This window comes from Phyllostomus hastatus, unplaced genomic scaffold (genome assembly GCF_019186645.2).
Source record: "Phyllostomus hastatus isolate PE091 unplaced genomic scaffold, TTU_PhHast_1.1 phas_scaffold_317, whole genome shotgun sequence".
Taxonomy (NCBI): domain Eukaryota; kingdom Metazoa; phylum Chordata; class Mammalia; order Chiroptera; family Phyllostomidae; genus Phyllostomus; species Phyllostomus hastatus.
Genome location: NW_025334023.1, coordinates 6,589,233 through 6,612,041, shown reverse-complemented (window position 1 = coordinate 6,612,041; position 22,809 = coordinate 6,589,233). Strand labels below are relative to the sequence as shown.

The following is a 22,809-nucleotide window of genomic DNA, read 5'->3' as shown; positions in this document are numbered from 1 at the left end:
CAGCACAGTGCCAGGCACCTAAAACCAGTAGTAGCCAAAATTTATATAACTTACTATATTCCAGATACTGTTCTCTGTTGTTCACATTCATCACCTCATTTAATCCTCTGAGGTGAGAGTACAATTATGAAACCCAGTGTACAGATGAAGAAACAGAGACATGAGAGGTTAATGAATTAGCCCAAGGTCTTAACAAGAGAGTGGCAGAGTGGGGACTTGAACTCAGGTGGCCCGGTTCCGGGTCCAGGCTCTTAATCTCAGTGCAGTAGTGCCTTTCACAGAAGGCACTAGATATTTGAGAGTTTTGTCATTAACAGAGTGGCGAACCCTATATCCCTCAGCTGCAGGACCACTAATGAAGCCCTTAGAGAGGTTAAGGGGTGTATAGCAGGAGGAATTCATTCTACCCAGAGGGACAGGGGAAGCTTCTAAGAAGAGATAACATTTAAGCCAAGCTTTTAAGGAGAGACTTGGGCTAGCATTGATTGAAGAGAGGGGCAGTGCAGACAGAGGCAGCAGCCAAGAAGGGGCAAAGGCCGGAGAGTGCAGCATAAGGTCAGAGATGTTACTTCCATTTTTAGAAGAGAATTCAGTGTGCATTTCACAGCTGAAACTTACCATACTTTTTTCTCCAGAAGCACCTTGTAGCTAAAGATCCAAGTTAAAATGTTTTAACCAGATATAAAATTTCAAAGTCAGATGTATTTTTTAATTATTATATATATATATATATATATATATATATATATATATATATATATACACATATGTGTGTGTGTGTCTGCTCCTTGACTTATGATAGGGTTATGTCCCAATAAACCCATCATAAGTTGAAAATCTCCTAAGTTGAAAATTCATTTAATACACCTAACCTACCAAACATCACAGCTTAGTCTGTCCTACCTTAAACATGCTCAGAACACTTACGTTAGCCTACAGTTGGACAAAATCATTAAACACAAAGCCTATTTCACAATAAGCATTGAATATCTTGTGTAATTTGTTATGCACATGGCTTTCACACCATCGTAAAGTCAAAAAATCATAAATAGAACCATGTGAGTTGGGGACCATCTGTATGTATATATATGACAGTGATTTAAAACATATATATATATATATATATATGTTTTCATTTAAACATATATATATGTTTTAAATCATGTATATGTTTTAAACCACATATATATTTTGCATTCAGTCAGTGATTTAAGCATTGGAGTTATTTTTTACCTTGTTATAAAGAACATTGTTACCCTAGTGTATATATCAAGAGCCTTAAAAATGTTTAACCCTTCTCTCTACCAATCCTACTATTAGGATTCTATTTTGATTAAATAACCCAAAATGAACACATCGACTTATCCAAAAAAGTATTTTTTCACTTGTAATAAAATTCATATACCACAAAATTCACCCTTTGAAAGGGTACAGTTGAGTGGTTTTTAGTACATGTAGAAAGTTATACAACTATTACTGCTATCTAATTCTAGAAAAATGTTATACTCCCCAAAAGAAACCCATGCCCATTAGCAGTCACTCCCCATTCTGCCTTCTCCTCACTTCTGCTTTCTGTCTCTGTGAATTGGCCTGTTCTGGACATTTCAACATAAATGGACTCACCCGGGATGTGACACCTTTTGTATCTGACTTCTTTCTCATAGCATACTGTTTAAAATATATTTATTAGCAGTATTACATGTAATTATGAAAACTGGCGACAATTGGAAATCTATTTGAGGGTTGGTTAAATAAATGGTAGTATTTCTATACAATGGAATAATACTATGTACTCATTAGCAAGACCTTTCATAAAAATATTCAACAATATAATACAGTCATCAGTGAAAAACTCTATAAGCAACACTTTATATTATAAATATATTGGGAAATATCCTAAATTCTAGGAATATACCCTCATATTTACAATGGTTTTTTGGAGGGATATTGAGATTATGTCTGATCTCCATATTTTTCCTAGTTTGCTTCAATGATAATGTTTTTATTTCTATAGTCAGAACAATGAACACATTTGAAAACCACAGCCTGCCTCTGCCACACACACAGCTCCCTCCATCCTCCTCCCTCCTGAGCCAAGTTTGTCCCTCTCCTTCCCTCAGACCAGGTCCGCAACAGCTACTACATCGGGGCAGACGGCTCCCTGCGGCTGCTGCTTGCCAACGGCATGGAGGTGGCGCTGCAGACAGAGCCCCACCTGCTGGCCGGCACCGTCAACCCCACCGTGGGCAAGAGGAACGTCACACTGCCCATCGACAACGGCCTCAACCTGGTGGAGTGGCGGCAGCGCAAGGAGCAGGCCCGGGGCCAGGTCACCGTCTTTGGGCGCCGGCTGCGGGTGAGCAGGACCCCCAGGGAGGTCTGTGCCTCTGGAGGCCAAGTCCTGGGAGGAAAGCGTGAAGAGGAACCTGGAGAACTGGGTTCTGTTCTTAAAACTGTCCCTGGGGGAGAAAGTTTTCCTGGGCTCGCAGTTTCCTCACCTGCAAAAGGTGGAGAGTAAAGCAGGCGAGTCACGTAATGAGAGTCTTGTACAAATGTTCTATTGTTACTTGTGGCAAGATTGCTGGCTTTGGTGTTAGCCAGGCCTGAGTTGGATTTCCAACTTCTGTTATTTATTCCCTGAGTGAACTGGGGCAAATCCATTATCTCTTAAAGCCTCGATTTCATTATCTATAAAATGAGAAAGATAGAACCAATTTTATAAGTTGCTACAAAGATTAGAAAAAACGTCTGAAGTGCCTCATACAGAGTCTGGGCCATAATAAGTAGTCAATAACACCCCCTAGTGTCATTGCTATTATCGCTATTCTTACTACTGTTACTGTCGCTAGTGTATCCAAAAGTTCAGTTTCGCTGTTTGGAACGTAAGCCATACTCTCCAATTTTTTCAGGCTGTTATCCTTTCTAAATGAACCAAACAACCCCCACCATAGCCGTCACTGCCAGTGGGTTGGCATCGGCGGCCTGGCGCTTCAGAGCGCTTTTCAGTATGCAGGTGCCCCTGAACCTGCCCTTTCTCTGCCTCACTCCCCTGTGTCCATAGGGTGTGGCTTCTCTGCTCCAGGGCCTGACTGCCTGGCTTCTCTGCCCTGAAGTTTCAGAGAGGAAGAGGATGGGAGAATGACAGCAAAGGGACTAGCCCTGGCTTTCAGCATAGTACCTCGGAGACCACAGGTGCTCGGTAGAGACTTGCTGAGCTGAGCCAGATGTTCCTGACTCCTAGAAACCATAGAAGTGCCCTCAGTGCCATGTGTCTTGGGCTGTCTTAACCCCTGCCCTTTAGCAAAGGAAGTTCATTTAAGCCCCTGTTTCACACATGGGGCACCCGAGTTCCAGAGAGAAAAGGAATTGTCCCGGACTCACATAGCTAGGTGGTGGTAAGGACTAGAGAATAGGCACCCTGTCTCATAGTTAAATTCTCACCACAGATATAGAAACATTCAGTGACTTATCCAATATCACACCACTAGAGCCAGAAAACTAGGCTTCCTGTCTCCTCGCAACAGCCAAGAACTCCAGCAGCGATCTAATGTGGGAAGCAGCCTTCCACTAGTTCCTTACGGAATGCCTCTCTGCTTTTCCTCTGTGGCCTCACTGAGCCCCTGTCTGAATCCCCCAGCAGCCTCTCATGAACGTGTGAGGCAGTGGGCTAAACAGGAGATTTGGCCTGGGCCACGTGCAGCCTCAAGCAACTCCTCTGAGCCTTAGACTCTCCTGCAGAACGCAGATGATATATTTGATATACCTAGCCAGGTGCTGGTAGACCCCAGGTGTCTATAAGTGGCAGCATTTACTGCTATTAGCATTTCCTCTCAGCCATGTGAACTGGACCAAAAGTTTCCCAGGCTCGAATTGGTCCCTCTCCCAGCCTGAGATTAACAGCGCTCCAGTGAGGTGGCCACATCTCCACATCCTCCTAATATAAATGGCCACCCACGGTGGCAGCATGTGGAATTAGAATGTTAGCCGGTGCGCCTCCCCATAATGGTGCTCATTTTTTAATACAACCGGGAACTTTTTTAATAAAGAAAGATGTAAAATAATCTCATTGCCGCCACTGCCAAGCACAGGAAGCATTAGGCAGTTCCCCAGTGAGCTGCTTAATTCAATTTTATTAATTTTGCCACAGAGGTGTAGCTCCTCTTCACCAGGGGTCCTCCAGAGGGTGACGGGGGGCAGCTGGCTGGGTGGCAGCACTTTGGGGGGGGTCACAAGAGACCTTCCAAATGATGCTGTAAAAAGGGCTCCGGCATTGTTGGTGGTGCGGACCTTGTAGCTTCCTTTGTGCTCTCGGCAACAAGCACAGCTTCGGCCTCCAACGCCTCAGATTTTTCATGGGAATTGTCTGCCACACTGTTTTTGCTGCTTCAATTGTGTTTGATTACCCCTGGGAAGGCAACCTTATTATATCCAGGCCATTCACAGCTAAAGTCGTCTCAGCATCATCATTATAAATCCTTATTTTACAGGCTTTAGAATTTGTTTGGGAAGAAGGGGTAGATACACATGTCTCTACTTCCTCAGAGAATGACCATGATCATTTGTTGTCATTTCAAGGAAATAATTGCAGTCATTCATTCAATACCTTCTATGTGCCCAACACTCCACTAGGTAATTTACTTAGGTTTCTTCAATCCTCTCAACAGCCCTTTGCTTTACAGAGGAAGAAACTAAGACTCAGAGAGGGAAAGACACTTGCCCAAGGTCACACAGAAAGTCACAGAATTGAGGCTGGAATCCTGGCCTTCATTTCTAGACCTGAGCCCTGTTTTGCCACACAGGTCCCCAGACAGCCTTCTGTAACCTCAGTCCCCATGTGCTGTTCTGCATCACCTGACCTGCCTTGTCCTCTTTAACCAGTGACTAAAGAAAAAGTGAGACCATGTCCCCAAATGTACCCAGACACCGATTCAAGGCAGTCAGCATTTCAGCTGTAGAGTACCTAGCAGTGTTTCAGGGGTAGCAGATACCAAATACAGAAACAGGCCTCTGAAGTATATTTCTTTATTAAAATATGAAAACCCCTGACTCCCCGCCACCCCTGGGGGAGCCCTGTGTTTCTGACTCTGAAAGAAAATGAAATCATGCTGACCTGGCAGCCCAGGTGGGGACCACACAAGGGGCTCCTGATCCTAGAGGCAGGAGCCAATGTTCCAAAGCTAGGACTGTGTCCCCACAGCCAGAGAAGCCATCCCACATTCAAACCCGCACTGCCCCCCAGGGCCTCCAGGGAGGAGAAGCAGCCTTGGGAGCTGAGCAGCGTGACCAGAAGCCCTCACTGTAGTGACAGAGGGCAAGAGAAGTCCCAGCTGGGGAGGAAAGTCCAAAGCCCCAAGAAGGGTTGGACTTTCTTAGAGGACCACTGAGCATTTGTTGGCACATTGCAGTGGGCACAATCAAACACAAACTCAGTCACTCACCAGCCACCAGACCTGGAGCATGTCCCTTCATATCCCTTGGTGTCAAACACGAGCACAGTGCCTGGCACATAATGAGTGGGGTAAGGCATTGATTTGCTGACCCCATGGGGTCTTTCCCTTTTTAGGAGGGAGTCCAGAGGATCTGCCTTTTGTCCTCATTAGAAGAATCACAGTAGGACATGATGTGGATCGTCTTCAGGAACAGCTACTGTTTGCTCAGCATCTGCATCATCTTTGCCCCCACAACAGCCCTCTGTGATTGGCACTATCATTCCCATTTTACAGATGAGAAAACTTCACAGAGCTGACACGTGACAGAGTCAGGACCTAAACCTTGTCGACACCCACAACCTGTGCTGCCTCCTCTACTCGGGAGCTTCTCATACTGAAGTTGTCACTGTCCAGATTAACTTCCTCCTCCCTCCTACCCCTTTCCAGGTTCACAATCGGAACCTCCTGTCTCTGGACTTTGACCGCGTGACACGTACAGAGAAGATCTATGATGACCATCGGAAGTTCACCCTCCGGATCCTGTATGACCAGGCGGGGCGGCCCAGCCTCTGGTCACCCAGCAGCAGGCTGAACGGCGTCAACGTGACGTACTCCCCGGGGGGTCACATTGCCGGCATCCAGAGGGGCATCATGTCGGAGAGAATGGAATATGATCAGGCGGGCCGCATCACATCCAGGATCTTTGCTGATGGGAAGACATGGAGCTACACATACTTAGAGAAGGCAGGTGTCTGTCTCCTTCCTTCACTGGCCTTGTCATTGTGGCTCAACCCATGTCCAGGCCCACTCCGCTGACCTTGATAGGACAGGTCTGACCCATGTGGTCTCCAAGAGGAAATGTTTAGGAAAATCTGCAACAGAGGGCCAGGGGGTCCTGAAAGGCATCTGGTTGGGTCATGGTGATAATGTGGCAGAATCAAACACTAGCTCAGCTTACGGAGTCCCCAAACAGGCAGAGGTCTATTCCCAGGTCTAGGGCTTATGGGGTGATCTGGTCACTGAGAACAAAGCAGAAGCCTCAGGATCAGTTCAGAGGCAAAGTGCTTAATCCTGAGCTGCAAGTGCTGGGTGTGGTCTCGGTCAATCCCTTCGCTTCAGGTCAGGATTCATTTCATCCAAGGGATGAAGAATCAGAAAGGACTGAATGATTTCAGAATCAAATGTTGGTCCCAAAGAGGAGGAAATGGTACTTTGATGCCTAGATCCCTCTGGTCTCTTTTCTGATGACTTTGTCCTGAAAGAGAGCTTCCTCATGTCCCAGTTTTGGTACCCAGATCCTTACTTGGTTTCCTGCTCCTGGTCACCAGCCCAGAACCCAGGCCCTGCTTGCTCTGGGATCAGTTTCCCCTGCTCTGTGGTGGCTGAGCACCTCCAAGAACAGTGTTCTGTGGCCGTAGTAAGAGAGACCCTGAAGGTCATCCAGCATAGTGAAAAACAAAGGCTAGGGAGGGAAAGAACTTCCCCAGGGCTACACAATGAGTCTGTTGTTAGAAACCAGGTCTCTCCATTCCCAACGACCTGTTACTGCATAAACAATTGTGCAAAGCCTTAAATGCCCTCAGACATGGTCTTTATCCTGTAGGCCACGGGGAATCAGCAGAAGTTGTTTAGCAGTCAATAGGCATTGTCAGACTGTGTTTTAGGAAAATCATTCTTGCTTGAGTAGGAAGATTGATTTTAGAAGGGATCTGGAGGGAAGAAGCCAGGAGAAAAGATGCTTTAGGCCAGGGCACCCAGCCCTTTCAAACACCCCATCACACACTAAAGGCATCATTTCTGTACCACACAGAGGGGCAGACAGACAAGGCTGCTTGCCCTCAAAAGGAAAATGGCCAGAGTGCTCTGGGGCCCCAGGCCCTGCCAGGCCAAGGGATGAGGGCAATCCTTACCTGAGCACACCTGTGCCCCACTGCAGTGTCTTGTGGCACATTGGTTGGAAATATCTGGTTGGGGCATAACTTAGGAGAACCATCAGTTTCCTTGGCCTGTCATTCCTTTCCTGAAGCCTTGGCCACACAGACCTACCCTTCCTCCCCACCACCTGGCTCTCATCTCTTGGTTTTCTCTTCCCTCCAGTCCATGGTGCTGCTCCTCCACAGCCAGAGGCAGTATATCTTTGAGTTTGACAAGAACGACCGCCTCTCTTCCGTGACGATGCCCAATGTGGCCCGGCAGACATTAGAGACCACTCGCTCAGTGGGTTACTATAGGAACATCTACCAGCCCCCCGAGGGCAATGCCTCAGTCATCCAGGACTTCACTGAGGACGGGCACCTCCTCCACACCTTGTACTTGGGCACCGGCCGCCGGGTGATATACAAGTATGGCAAGCTGTCCAAGCTAGCCGAGATGCTGTACGACACCACCAAGGTGAGCTTCACCTACGACGAGACAGCAGGCATGCTGAAGACCATCAACCTACAGAATGAGGGCTTCACCTGCACCATCCGCTACCGTCAAATCGGGCCCCTGATCGACCGCCAGATCTTCCGTTTCACCGAGGAAGGCATGGTCAATGCTCGTTTTGACTACAACTATGACAACAGTTTCCGAGTGACCAGCATGCAGGCCGTGATCAACGAGACCCCACTGCCCATTGATCTCTATCGCTATGATGATGTGTCCGGCAAGACAGAGCAGTTCGGGAAGTTTGGTGTCATCTACTATGACATTAACCAAATCATCACCACTGCGGTCATGACCCACACCAAGCACTTCGACGCATATGGGCGGATGAAGGAAGTGCAATACGAGATTTTCCGCTCACTCATGTACTGGATGACCGTCCAGTATGACAACATGGGGCGAGTGGTGAAGAAAGAGCTGAAGGTGGGACCCTATGCCAACACCACCCGCTACTCCTATGAGTACGATGCTGACGGCCAGCTACAGACTGTCTCCATCAATGACAAGCCACTCTGGCGATACAGCTATGACCTCAACGGGAACCTGCACTTACTGAGCCCAGGGAACAGTGCCCGGCTCACCCCGCTAAGGTACGACCTCCGTGACCGCATCACTAGACTAGGCGACGTGCAGTACAAGATGGATGAGGATGGCTTCCTGAGGCAGCGGGGTGGTGATGTCTTTGAGTACAACTCAGCTGGCCTGCTCATCAGGGCCTACAACCGGGCTGGGGGCTGGAGCGTCAGGTACCGCTATGATGGCCTGGGGCGGCGTGTGTCCAGCAAGAGCAGCCACAGCCACCACCTGCAGTTCTTCTATGCTGATCTGACCAACCCCACCAAGGTCACCCACCTCTACAACCACTCTAGCTCTGAGATCACATCCCTCTACTACGACCTGCAAGGACACCTCTTTGCCATGGAGCTGAGCAGCGGTGATGAGTTCTACATAGCTTGTGACAACATCGGGACCCCTCTTGCTGTCTTCAGCGGAACGGGCCTGATGATCAAGCAGGTCCTGTACACGGCCTATGGGGAGATCTACATGGACACCAACCCCAACTTCCAGATCATCATTGGCTACCACGGTGGCCTCTATGATCCACTCACCAAGCTCGTCCACCTGGGCCGACGGGACTATGACGTGCTGGCTGGTCGCTGGACTAGCCCAGACCATGAGTTGTGGAAGCACCTTAGTAGCAGCAACATCATGCCTTTTAATCTCTACATGTTTAAAAACAACAACCCCATCAGCAACTCTCAGGACATCAAGTGCTTCATGACAGGTGAGGATCAGGGCTCATGCACGGGGTGGACACTGGTCATCTCTTCCTGTTGCTCTGGTCATCTGACAAGATGGCCATCCTTCAGAAAGCTGCCATGGGGTGATGGGAAGCACCAACTCTCTCTTAGAGCAGCATTTTCCAAAGTGTATTTGAAGAAACACTAGTTCAGAGAAATGCCCTGGAAAGAAAGGCTCTGTTTATGGCATCAAATTAATTTGACAGGGCAGCCACCATTGTTAAATTTTCATACTGCGTTTCAGCTAATAAAGGCTCTGAGAAGGCCTGTAGTAAAGAGAACCGTTTAACATATTTACCCACTATTTCTTAAACTCATTTGACCACAAAACCCTGTTTTCCACCCTGAAACCCTAATATCTCACTGGACACATTCCTTAGAATGCACTTTGTGAGTTTCCGACCCAGAAGTCAGGCTGGCTATGAGTTTCTGAGAAGTTGTGTGAAGGTATGGTTTTTTTGGTTTGTTTTTTTTTTAATGCTCTTTGTTGGGATGACATAATGAGAAATTCGGACTTTGGAGAGACACAACAGTGGATGAAGGGCCCCACCATTCCTAAGCTATCTAGTCACAATTACTTAACTTCCCTGAATTCCCAATTTGTACAATGAAGTTAAAATACCCACCCTGACTCTGATAAGTTAAGTATGCATATTGTAAATCCTAGAGCAACCACTGAAAAGTAAGACAAAGGCATTGCAAATCAGTCAACAGTGGAGATACAAAAATATCCAATCTGAAGAGGGTAGGAAAAGACTAACCAAAAGGGTAAAGAACAGACAGGCAAATAGGAGGAGAAAAGAACTTACCTGGGACAAGGCTAAACTGAGATGCCTTTTAGAGCCTGCCTAGCACAGTGCCTGGCTCCCGCTGGTCCCTTTTCCTCCAGCCTCCGATTTAAAAAGTGGGCTTTGCTTTCCACTACTGTGAAACCAGCTTGTGAGTATACAGTGTCCTGTATGTCACACATGCCACACATGTCTCCAGCAGCCACAGTCCTCCCAGCAAGCAGCTACTCCCAGCCACAGATGATCTCCATGTCAGAGTAGCTATGGGGATTCAGGTCTGGTTGGATAAAGCCAGCACTTTGTATAGATGAGAGTTTGTGGCATATCCCAACTTGTAACATAGTTCTCTTGCCCCCTGTTTTAAGGCAGTTTCATTCATTCAACAAGTGCCCCCTGCCCCGTGCAGCCACTGCTTCAGGCATTAGGGGTGGAAAGATGATCGCTGCCCTCCAAGAATGCACACGGTGGGAGAGGAGACAGACACCTGCTGTCCAGCGTGAGGGGCCCATGATGAAGGGCTACGCTGATGGCCCTGCCCGGGGAGCAGCTGGTATCTGAGGTCTGCTCATGAGTGGACCTCTACCAGGTAGTGGACAGAAGGGCAGTCCGGGGAGAGGGAATGGCACAAACCAGAGTGGAGAGGGCCATGTGTACAGCTCACATGAGTGCCACTGAAGGACATGCTTCCTGGCCCCATCTGGACCCTGTTTCTGCTGACAGCGATTGGAGGGTTCTTCTTGCAGGGAAGAATTCTAGGAGGCCGTGTTGAGAGAATTCAGGTGGCTATGTGAAGAGTCCCAAGGGTGGGGAAGACGAGAACACAGTGGTGGGCAGGTGCGGTGGGAGCACCTTGGGGCCCGTGGCTGCACTGGAGTGTCCCCACTAGGTTTCCCCACCACGCTCGACTGCTGCCAGCCTTCAAACAGCTTAACAGGCTGAAAGGACATTTCCATTACATCTGCCTGCATTAATCTCACTCCCTGCCTCACTATTCAGTGAGTTTCCTATGAGATGTCTTGGCAGGTTACTATAGCTGAAAAAAAATGGTGCAAAAAACCATTTTACTACTAAAACCAAAATACTGCTAATTCTCCCTAAATCTTACCTTGTAGCTTCTCCATGGTCTACATGCAACCTCATTCACATCCAGCAACAACAATATTAAAAAGAGCATCCTTTTTCTGAAAATTTCTTCAGGGATTTTGAGATACACTCTAATTGGATAGGCTTAGGTCATGTAAGCCTGAATGAATCACTATTACTGGGGAGATAGAATACGCTGATTGGCTTCACCTAGGTCACATGTTCCATTACTGAACTCTTAGGTGGAGTCAGCTTCCCTGGAACTACATGAAGACCCCAGAAAGAATGAGTGAGCAGGCAGAATGGGGTGCTAGGAAAACAACCAGCATATGTCCACCACAGAGGCACCACACACTATTGCAGTTACCCCTCACTTGCAGCCCCAGTTCTACAGGAGGAAAGTGAGGGGCAGAAGTACAGTCATAGGCCCATTTAGAAGGGGCAGGCTGGGGTCAGACCTCTGCTCTGTCTGACTCCGAAGTCCTCATTCTTGGACTCAGACTCACTTTGTAAAGAACAACAAATGGATTAGTATTCATCACCACCCCAGGTGGCTACCCTGCAGTCTGGGACAGATGAGCAGAGAAGACCCTTTTCACTTGAGGGACAGGTCTGCATCTGATGCCATAAGAAGGAAGAGTAAAAATCTCAACACTTCAGAAAAGCCAACTGTAAAAAAATAAAATAGAACCACTTCAGCATTTTTCCTAAAGGCATAATGAGAACGTTTCCCACTTTCTGTCACTTACAGTGAAGGCCTCCCCCTGGGACTTTGCACTGTTCCTGATGGATTTCCTTTGCACCCACAAATTCAGATGCAAGTTCTCAGCCTCGGGCAAAATGGCTTGGTAGAGTTGCCCCAACGCCCCTCTCTTTGTTGTTTGTTTTCATTTTCCAAAGAACCATCTGCCGAGATTCACAGAGTCAGAGATTCTCAGAAACTCACTGAGGACAGGGAATTTGCCCAGCACCTCACCTTACAAATGAGGAAATGGAGGTCTAGGGAGGTGGAGGCAAGGGTTTGAGGAAACACAGAAAACCTTCCATGAACCAGAAAGGGAGCTGGACACTGTAAATACACTTCTGTAACAAACGCACAGCAGCCCCTGTGGTCTGGTGGCTGCCCCCAAACAGTGACACTCCTAGTATTCTTCTCCATTACTTCCTGGAAACCGTTTCTACCGACAGTGTGCAGGGAAGGAAACTCAGCCTCAGAATGGTTAAGGAGACTGTCCGAGTTCAGGCAGTTTGCAATCTGGGAGCCAGAGTTTGGACCTGGGCTTTGTCCTGCCTCACCATGTCCTTTCTCTATGATCTCTTTCTAGAAGTGGAACCTGGGTTTCTAAGCTTTCTTTTCCACCACCCCTCCACCTTGGTGCCTCCCAGTGTCACATTCCCCAGAGGGGCTCTGGGACATCCAAAAGAAACAGCAAAGGCAAACAGAAGGTTCTTGAATGGGAAGGCAGCATGCAAGGGACACAGTCTTTGGCCCTCAAAAAACACCCCCATGACTGGGATGAACTCAGTGGGTGGTAGGGAAAGACAGTTCCACCAAGGCCTGGACCCTAAACAGGACCTCCCTGACCAGGGATCTAGCTCCTTGTAAAGAAGCTAAAAACAGGCCTGGGTGCCCACAGCCCGGAGCTGCTGGCCTTGGGCCTCACTTCCAAACCCTGCCTTCCCCAGACTTCTGATGCCAAGCCTCTGGTCAACAACTGCTTTGCGTCTCAAGCCATGCTCATTCTCTTCTAGGCCCCAAATCTCCCCTGCCTGCCATCCAGGTTCTGCTTCTCCAACCACGACGGTCCCTTCTGGTTCTCTCTCTGCTGTCCAGTTCCCTGAACACTCCCTGCACTCACCTGCCCTCTCCAGGCCTTGCCCCTTATGTGCCAGTCTTCCTGCAATGCCCCCGTCCTCCCCATCACAGCCTGACAAAATGGGCACGGCGTTCAGTGTCTGGCTTAAACGCTACCTTCTTCATGAAGACTCGTCGGGCTATCCAGCTGAGAGACTTCTGACCTCTGCACACCTCTCCTCTGCGGTCAGAGTTGCCCATGCCCCACCTCCCACCTCCCCTTCAGGTACCCGTGGCTGGGGAGGGTCTGTGTGACACAGTGCTGGGCACACAAAAGGCATCAGCGACAGGGGCCAGGCAGCTGGTCGCACACCCTCCACTCGCTCTTTTCCTCCTGCCTTGGCTTTCTGATTCCATTCTTTAATGAACCAAATGCCCATGGCAAAATTCTACCTGTCCCTATATGTAGTGTCTGTAACTAGTAACCCCTAAGGAATGTGACAAATGGATGAATCCCATGTCTATGGGGCTAGGTCCTCAAGCCCAATATAAAGACGGCACAGGACGTTGGCGCCAGTGACTTCTTTAGGCTGACAGGCAGGATCGGGGGAACTCAGACATCGGGCAGAGGCTATCTCTGTGCCCAGTGGGGCTTTGGCCCTGAGACTCCAATCTCAGCAAATGGGGCCTCAGGAAGGAAGAGGGAGAGTTTGTTTCTTTCTCTTTGAAAGTCATTCCTATAGATCTTTCCTTTGGGAGTGGCAGTTGTCCTGTGCAAGAGTTTCCTATTGATGTTTGGAAACATCAATAGGAATGATGATTGATGATGTGGAGGAGTCTTCCCCCATCAATGGCTGCCTCTGGTGTACAAAGCTGATGGTCCCAGTGGGGTAGAGTGATGGTAGAAAGGGGAGCCTGGAAACCGAGGTTCTACTTCAGGCACATCTCTCTGAGATTTATAGCTAGGATGGGGTCGCTAGGTCCCAAGGGCATCTTCAGCATTAATGCCATGAAACCAGTTCCCAGAGTGCTTGCACCAGCTGACCCTCCCACAGCTCCACGCCACATCCTCACCCCAGCTGCTGCCCGACTACAGGCTGCTTTATTGGGTCTGCCACACCTGCGGTCCACTGACTTACCCCACGGGGGTGTTTCTGCTTCTCTCCCACCCAGATGTCAACAGCTGGCTGCTCACCTTTGGATTCCAGCTTCACAATGTGATTCCTGGCTATCCCAAGCCCGACACGGATGCCATGGAACCGTCCTACGAGCTCATGCACACACAGATGAAAACCCAGGAGTGGGACAACAGCAAGGTAACTCGGGCACATTTCAGGAGTGAGCCCCGCCAGCTTTTCAGGAAGGTCTGGGTCATCGATAGAAACAGATGTGCATCCACAGCGCCCACCAGAAAGTGCTCAGCAAACACTTTGTCGCCGCACCACTAGTGGGCCGCCGTGGACGCAGCTAGAGCAGCACATGGACCCTCACGCCCTCGCAAGCTGTATTAAGTTTATATGTTACACTGAGTTTCGAGTTCCACAAACACAATGAGCCTTTGTCACTGCCCACTCCCAATGTGCAAGGAGGGAAGAAGCGTTCTACAAACAAATGTGGCATTTCTCTGAGCACCTCCTGCACCTGTCCTTGCGTGAGGCATTCTACACAAGTTAACTCATAGTTCTCCCCTGGTACCACTGTTCTCATTTTGAGGATCTTATTCCTGAGGCTTTCCAGTGCCACATGGCACAGAATGGGTAGGGCTGGGATTCAAACTCAGATCTGTCTGTAGATGCTCAAAAAACATTCCTTTCTCTTGTCTCTCTTTCATGACTCAGTTTCAAAGGCTCAAAGAATCATATCGCTGTAAAGGTCCCTTGAAACAGTTCCCCACCACCCCCCACTTCAGACATCCATTTGCTCACCACTGCTGCTGCCTACTCATAATGTCTGTGCTAGAGGCTGGCTCTCCTGGGCCCCGCCTGCAGCCAGTGAAAGCAGGAAAGAATCGGGCAGAGACCAGGCTTTCAGGGGATCCCGGTGCAGACAGGAGGAAGGCGGGGTGGCCAGGAGGCACACTGCTGGTGGTGGAAACTTATGTATGCATCCATATTTCCATATTTCTTACTCCTGCCTGATTCCCTTAGGCCTCCAGCTGTCTCCTTCCCCCAGACTCTGCACCTCTCTGCTCTGGTAGCACCCCATCGCTTCCCCCTTCACAGCACTCACCACCCTGGGTTTTAAGTCCTGTTTTCCTTCCTGTCTCTACACTAGACTATGAACTCCATGAGGGCAAGCACTGGGTCTTATGTGGTTGGTGCTCAGCAAAGCTCCTAGCCCAGAGTCAGTGCATGGAACACTTTCATTGAATGGACAAGTGGTTGAGAAAGTAAACAACCTCATGAATTAGGCATGTCTCCCCATGTTATAGATGAGGAGACCTGGGTTCAGAGAGAACTTACCCGAGGTCACTCACTCAGCTGGAAGAGGCAGATGGTGATGAGAACCCAAGTCTGTCTGGCCACCAAGCCCATCCTCTTTCTGCTGCTCTCTGCTGCCCTCCCCCTGCCCCGCCCCTCCCCGGCCTCCACGAGCCCTCCAGGCTGCCCAGATGCCCATGGCACAGCCTGGTCCCAGGGCTGATTCCAGTGGCTCAGCTCCTGCTCCACCACCAGGTCGCCTTCTCCGCCACACAGAGAGAGCCCCAGCTCTGACAGCCTGTTCGCCAGCCCAGCCTGTCAATGCGTTATTGATTTCTGCCCTTGGCAGGCATCGGAGATCTTTGTTGTTGAGCACTGCAGCTTTCGTGAAACTCTAGGAAATAATTGTTCACAGACAGGGTTCTATTAATTATAAAGAGGACTTAATTTCAGTGAGAAGCCAATGGGCCTGTTTCTAAAGCCATTTCCCTGAGTTGCTAATAAGGCCCAGGGGCCTGCTGCTCTGCCGAGCTCCCTGCGCCATGGAGGGACAGGTAGGCAGTATGCCAAGGAAACAGGGCCCAAAGTGCCCCCCAAAGCAGCCAAGAGTAGGGGCACCTGAGGATCCTCCAGGAAGCACGGTGGGGCAGAGGCCCTCCTTGAAGATCATTTATGAACACAGCAGAGAGCAAGAAAGCAGAACAAGAGGGTTTATATAAATCACTCTTGACATCTTACTACGTCTTCTTGCCATTCCTCTATCTAACATTACCCCCTTGTCCTCCCAGTCCCAGCTCAAATATGGGCTTGTCCCTGAACCCTGCCTCCTTCCTCCACCTCACCCCTCCACCTTCAAGCTGAGATATTCTGAGCCTTGTTTGCTGCTCCCTATTCAGGAGCCCTCCCTCAAAAACTGAGCCTCTGCAGTTAGACAGACCTGGGTTTGACCGTTGACCTGAGTACTTGGTGGGCCAGTTGTAACCTCGTTGATCCTTGGTTTTCTTAGGTGTTAAGTCAGGATAGCAACAACACCAGCTATATAAAGTTATTGTGGAGATGAAATGAGACAACGAATGTGAATTATCTAGCTGTGGCTATTCCTGCTCTTTGGCCACATTTGATTGCACTTATTTGCTGTCACACTGTCTTTCCCTACTAAGTGATGAGTTTTCCAAGGGTAGGACAAGGTCTGATTCATTGCTGTAACTCCAGTGACCAGGGAAGGACTCGGCATGGAGTCGATGCCCCCTGAACAGTTTCTGAATGGAAAGATGGTTAACAACTGGTTGGAGGGTGACTGGATGCTCTCAGGATCAAGAGTAGAACCACATGCTAAGCTGAATAAATGTGGATAGATTTGACTTAGTTGTATAAACTGATTCTCCAGACCCTTGGGTTTTTTTCCTTTATCTCACTCTTTTTCTCTCCTTCCTCCCTCTGCCCCCCTTTAGTCTATCCTTGGGGTACAGTGTGAAGTGCAGAAGCAGCTCAAGGCTTTTGTCACCCTAGAACGTTTTGACCAGCTCTACGGCTCAACAATCACCAGCTGCCAACAGGCCCCAAAGACAAAGAAGTTTGCATCCAGTGGCTCAGTCTTTGGTAAGGGGGTCAAGTTTGCGCTGAAGGATGGCCGAGTGACCACAGACATCATCAGTGTGGCCAACGAGGATGGGCGGAGGGTGGCCGCCATCTTGAACAATGCCCACTACCTGGAGAACCTGCATTTCACCATTGAGGGGGTGGACACCCACTACTTTGTGAAACCAGGGCCTTCAGAAGCTGACCTGGCCATCCTGGGCCTCAGCGGGGGACGGCGAACCCTGGAGAATGGGGTCAATGTCACCGTGTCCCAGATCAACACGATGCTCAATGGCAGGACTAGACGCTACACAGACATTCAGCTCCAGTATGGGGCGCTATGCTTGAATACCCGCTATGGGACGACATTAGATGAGGAGAAAGCGCGGGTGCTGGAGCTGGCCAGGCAGAGAGCCGTGCGCCAAGCCTGGGCCCGTGAGCAGCAGCGACTTAGGGAAGGGGAAGAGGGCCTGCGGGCCTGGACAGAGGGGGAGAAGCAGCAGGCGCTGAACACAGGGCGGGTTCAAGGCTATGACGGCTTCTTCGTGATCTCCGTGGAGCAGTACCCAGAACTGTCAGACAGCGCCAACAACATCCACTTCATGAGACAGAGCGAGATGGGCCGAAGGTGACAGAGAAGACCCTGGCCTGGACTTCTTGCCAAAGACAGCTACTCTTTTGTGGCCGCACACCTGACTGTGTTGTACTTTGAAAAAAAAAAAAAATCCTTTTTTTAACAAGTGCAGAAAAGAAAAAAAAAAGATACTGGTTGCATTGTAATTTATGCAACATTCTTTTTTTTTTTAAGAAAAGAAAAACACAAAATTGGCCTTCACACATTTTTTTTGCAAAGAACAGAAGGTATTTTTTTCTGTAGTGTGATCACAATGAAAACTTTATTGTCTTTTGTTCCCTTTTCCTTGAGGATTTTTCCTTGTTGTTTGAGGTATATCTCTCCTCTCTGAGACGCATCTCCTGGGGTGTGTCTTTGTCCCTCGGTACCCAGTGTGATGTGAGACACGAGTGTCTGTGCTAACTTGTCTCATGTAACCCTTTCCTCAGTGGGGGTCGGGCAGGAGTGAGGGGTGCGGAGAGTAACAGGCCAGTACCAAGCTTCTAAGGGGGCCTGGAAGGAGGGGCTGCAGGGCCTGAGGATCCTTGGCTGAGCTCCCACAGAGCAGTTACTGCTTTTTATTCACTGTGTTCTGTGAATGGGGAGGATCCCGGATGGCTCCATCTTTCTCCGGAGAATTTCACAATTCATTCAGCACCTCCTTCAAGCTGCCCCAACTCCTGGTCAAGCTTTATATTGTTGATGCTAAATGAAACCCCTGCCCTTTTTGCAAACCCTGTGTAGTTGTTGGTGCGACCCCCATGCTGGGATGGAGAAAGTGTCTCCCAGGTCCTTCCCCCCAGTCTGGTGACAGAGCATCCTGTGGCTAAGAGCCTCGTGCTCTCTAAGAGGCAGAGGCACCCCGGATGACTGTGGCTAGCTGGTCCTCCCGTGATGCTCCTTATGCACCTCCTCTTCTCTGCCAAAGTCCGATGTGAGAACCAGCACCGCACAGCAAGCCCTCTGTGTGAGCAACAGGTCCAGGGAGGGGGGAGGCCGCCATGGCCCAAGGATGGCAGTGGTGGCAAGGGTACCAGCCTGCCTTCCGTGGTGAAGCCCTCTCCCCAGGACTTGGGGTATCTTCCCTCCATTGCTCAGCCGCCACCACTGAGAAATAGGAGTGTGGAGAGAGGGGGTTGGTGGCCTTCGATTCTGGAAAGATGTTTAAGAAAACATCAGCCAAAGAGAAGATGGCATGAGCCAAGCATCCTTCTAACCAGCTTCTGAAGGCTCCTCTGCCTTCCACCTATGGGCTAATTGCAGAGCTGAAGGCAGTAGGAGAGGCTTTCAGAAAATTCCTTCTGTGAAGTTATTCTAAAACAGCTTCCCTGGGGTTTTAAAGAAAGAAGGAAAAGAGCTACTCTGGTGTGGCCTGGTGATGTCAAGCCCTGCACCAGGATTGGGGACAGCTCCTAAGGCTGGTGCCCATGGATCCTGGAGGCCGTGGTCCCAGTTGTCGCTGTGAAGACCTTTGCCTGAGGTCGTTAGGAAGAAGCTAAAGCCCTCTCAGGAGTATGTACATCCCACACCTGGAGGGCATGCCCAGGGAGAGGCAGCAGCCAACCAGGCCAGAGGAGGCGTGGAGGGAGGGGAGGGCGGCAGCAAGAGCCAGGAGCTTGTTCCTGGTTCATCTGCCTAATTACCATCATCATTACCACTCACAGGAGGCTCTGGGAGACCACAAGGGGAAGCCAAATGCTTCTTTTGAGCTGGGCTTCTTAGAAAATGGGACTTTTATGGGTTACATTTACATTAAGTATGGAAAATGAATTCTGAGTCTGAGCTCTTCCCCGTGGCAACCTTGTTGGACTGATAAGCTCATGGCACCTTTATAGCCTTACTCACAGAGTCTTCAGAATATTACACAAGCTAATGAAACCAAGAAGGTCTCTCACTGCATGAGAATCGGAGCAGCGCGGAGCCTGGGTTCTGCTTGGCAGCGGGAGGCAGCCACAGCTTCTCGGGAGGGGGGCTTTGCCTTATGTCATCCAACTGGGATTAGAGGATGCATTTCGCTAAGTGCTCTTCCTGTTTCCAAAATAAGTCACGCTGCTGCGACAGTGCACCTTGGCCTGTGTGTCCGCTGGATGCGCAGTGCCTCTGGGCCCAGAGCTCCACCGAGTCAGACGCGCTCCTCAGGTCCACCGGGCGCAGCGGGAGCTGGCGCAGGGCTCCCGCCCAGCAGGATCGTTCTTGAAGGGGATGGAAAACAGCTTGGCCTGAGGAACACAGCTTTTTATCCAAAATAGACTTCTGCCTCTCAAAATGTACTCTCAGTACAGGGGCCCTTGCGCAAAGCTCTCCTGCCCCTTGGCCTTGCTGAGCAGTTCCATGCTGGCTGCCAACATCAGTCAAGGCCCTCCAGGGACTTCCCTTGGAGCCAGCGACAGCACAAGGGCCAGGGGCGTCCTTGCCCTGCACCTCCCAGCCCTCTGGCCACCCACACCCACCAAAGTAACAGTGTAGACATTTAAAGATCAAAAACACAGAATTAGTGAGTGCTCCTTTTCTTTAAATGGCTGATGTCCTATTTTCCCTGGGCTACACACCACCAAGGAGGCCCAGCTTCCGTGCAGGGAGAAGCTGAAGCATCCCCAGGCTTGAGAGAAGGGGTCTCAGGTGTGGAGCAGGCAGCACCGTGCACCTCGGTTTCACATGGGTGCATTGCCCCTGGAGACTGTGTTCCTGGCCCGGGTTTCATCAGCCCGTTAGGAATTGGTTTCCGTTTGGGTTGGCAGGCAACTGGGTGCTTCCCCTCTCAGTCCCTCCTCCTGCAGAGGCCAGTGATCCCCGTCCCGCAGCGAGAGTGAATCTAAAGGCATAAGCCAGAGCTCCCTGAGCCTGTTCAGTGGCCTCTAGCCATCAGATCCCATCCTTGATGGCACCTGCCCGTTTGGCATTAACCAGCCAAAACGGGTCCATTGCTTGGAGCAGCCAGCCCTCCCTCTGGCTGTGTTCGTGATTCTGCGGGATGTCACCTTCTCACCCTAGAAAGAGATTCATTTCGGAGGAGTTCTCCCCTGCTCTCCACATCTGCCACCAGCACCTCATCCTCAGCCCTCTGCCATCACCTGAAACAGGACTTCGGTGATTCCCCAACTTTACTTTCTATAGGATGAGACTTTCTTTTTACCCAGCTCCAGACATAGCTCTGAGGGGCAGAGCTATGCCAAGGGGCAGCAGGGGCAGAAACTCCATGGTAGATGACACCTTTGTTGGCCGCTGGTGCTTGTCTCAGAATTGCTGGCTGATTTCTACCTCGGGATGGAGGATTTGAAACAGTCCCTAACAAACAGGCCGGAGGTTGAGGATGGCCAGGAGGTGTGATTTTACACAGTCAGGATGGGGCGGGATGGGAGCGTAAAGTGAAGGTGAGAAAAACTGGGCAGTGATTTTATAGACACATAATGAGGAATCAGATTTGTTTTAAAAAACGAAGGGCTTTTGTAGCTGGGACTTTAAGTACCACCTTTATAAGGGGCAGGATCTTGCGTTATGCCTTTCAATGTGAAATCCCAGAATGCTGATTCACAGCTGAAGCCATTCTGTGGTGGCCACAGTGTGAGAGCTGTGATGCTGAGCTTGGTGCCCAGGAGGGAGGAGCTTCCCAGGCCTCAGAAGGGTCCCCGGCTTCGGCTTCGGGGTTTGAGCTCCCGGTGCTCAGAGTCAAATCTCTTCTCCATTCCCCACAGCAGCCACTACACCCAGGCGACGGCTTCCGGTCCCGAGGTGCAGCCCATCTCCTGAGCGGTCCAGAAGGAGCCCGGTCTCTCCTTGGGGTCCTCATTAGGACTAAAAGCCCTCCATTGAAGGCTCATAATTCCCAGCTAGGTTTATACACTTGTCTATATTTTATTGGGGGGAAGGGGATTCAAAGGAAGAACTCTGGAGTTCAAGGCCCTTCCCTTTAACCTTCAGAAAACAGCAAACTCGTTTTGAGGACTCATTGCTCAGGTGACAGACACTCTATCCCCTCCAACCTTTACATTCTCAGAAACCAGCCTCGTGTACTTGACCACCCCAGGCAGTGGTGAGCTCTTAGGTTTTATCCTGCGTGTGGACGATCAGAGTGGGGGAGGCCTGGGGGGCGCCGACGTTGGGTTTCTCACCCCCTCTGGAATGCCAAGAGCATGCTACTGGGCCACCCCTGGGTCCCCAAGAAAATGTGATTGAGTCGGAGGGCCAGCTGCCCACGAGGGACCAACACTCGGGCCGCTGGGCCCCCTGCCGGAGGCGGGGCCGCAGACACCTGGTGGTGCGGCAGCCCAGGACTCGCCCAACACAACACCGGGCCCACTTTTCTAACCCTGCCTGTCCTTGAAGATCCCTGAACCCGCAGCCTTGGCAAACGGACTCTATGGAGCTGCCTCTGGACGACCAACACTGGAGACTCTGGCCTTACCATGTGGAAATAGTTTTCCTGAAGTCTGGAACTAATTTTGAGAAGTTTTTTTCTCAACACTTTTGTGTTTCTAACACTGTATTCTTGACTGTGTAAATACCGACCAGGCTGTAAATAAATGCAGATGTAGATACCTTCTAGGGGGAGAGAAAGAGGCATAAAAAACGAAACCAGAAGTGATCCTGTGTAGCCTTCGTTGACAAATAAAAGAATATTTTGTGTTTAAAGGTGTTGGGTGGCCTTTGTCTGGAGAGCAGGGGCTGCCTGAGTCAGTCCTTCGAGCTGCTGCTCCCCTGGGGTGGCCTGCGCCGCTCTGGTCCTTGCCCCAGAGTCCCTCTGCACCCCTCCAGGGGGCAGCTGCCAAGGAGAGGCATCTCCAGAGGACACAGGGCCCTGGGGCTTAATCTCGTGAATGTCAAAGTACCTCTGACATCAGCTCTATCCCACCGCCACCCCGGGCCACATCCCAGTCACTGTCCTTACCGGCCTTGGGGGCAGACCCCAAGGGCTGGCACAGCTGGACACCATCCTCTGCCACTGGGCACAGGCTTGTCCACTGTGGTCCCCACGGGGTGTCACCGGTCACACTTTCAAAAATAAATGAATGTATCTTCATCACACAAATTGCTATAACCACATAGCACAACTTGTAATGGATTGTAAAATTCCTTTACAGTTGTTTTTATTTTTTTCTCTGTGTTCTTAATGTATGTTTTTCTTTAAAAAAAAAAAAAAACCCTCTAAAGTAATCACAGCATGCAGGTAATTTTTCACTTGGCTTTTCTCACTTAACCTCTCATTTAACCTCTTGGTTCGAGAATTCCCAGATGACAGCTGGTCACTTAGGAAAGTCCATTTGCTAAGCTCAGCTCCCTGGTGCGAATGGCAAACCTTATGGAAATTCAAATAATTGGGGACAGGAGTAGGAGCAGAAGGCTCACTGCTCTCCCGTTAGCCTCAGCACCGGCCCACC

General features: G+C 49.9%; 1 protein-coding gene across 2 annotated transcripts in view; it reads left to right on the top strand.

Annotated features, from left to right (window-relative positions):
* Positions 1–22,020, top strand: part of TENM4 (teneurin transmembrane protein 4) — a 737,235-nt gene extending 715,215 nt beyond the window's left edge. For both annotated transcript variants that reach the window (XM_045817894.1, XM_045817893.1), the window contains 5 exons: positions 2,121–2,356; positions 5,877–6,173; positions 7,527–9,141; positions 13,997–14,139; positions 16,695–22,020. In XM_045817894.1, the coding sequence (XP_045673850.1) occupies positions 2,121–2,356; positions 5,877–6,173; positions 7,527–9,141; positions 13,997–14,139; positions 16,695–17,453 (3,050 nt within the window). In that variant the 3' untranslated portion in view covers positions 17,454–22,020. The remainder of the gene's footprint in view (positions 1–2,120; positions 2,357–5,876; positions 6,174–7,526; positions 9,142–13,996; positions 14,140–16,694) is intronic.
* The last annotated feature ends 789 nt before the right edge of the window (positions 22,021–22,809 follow it).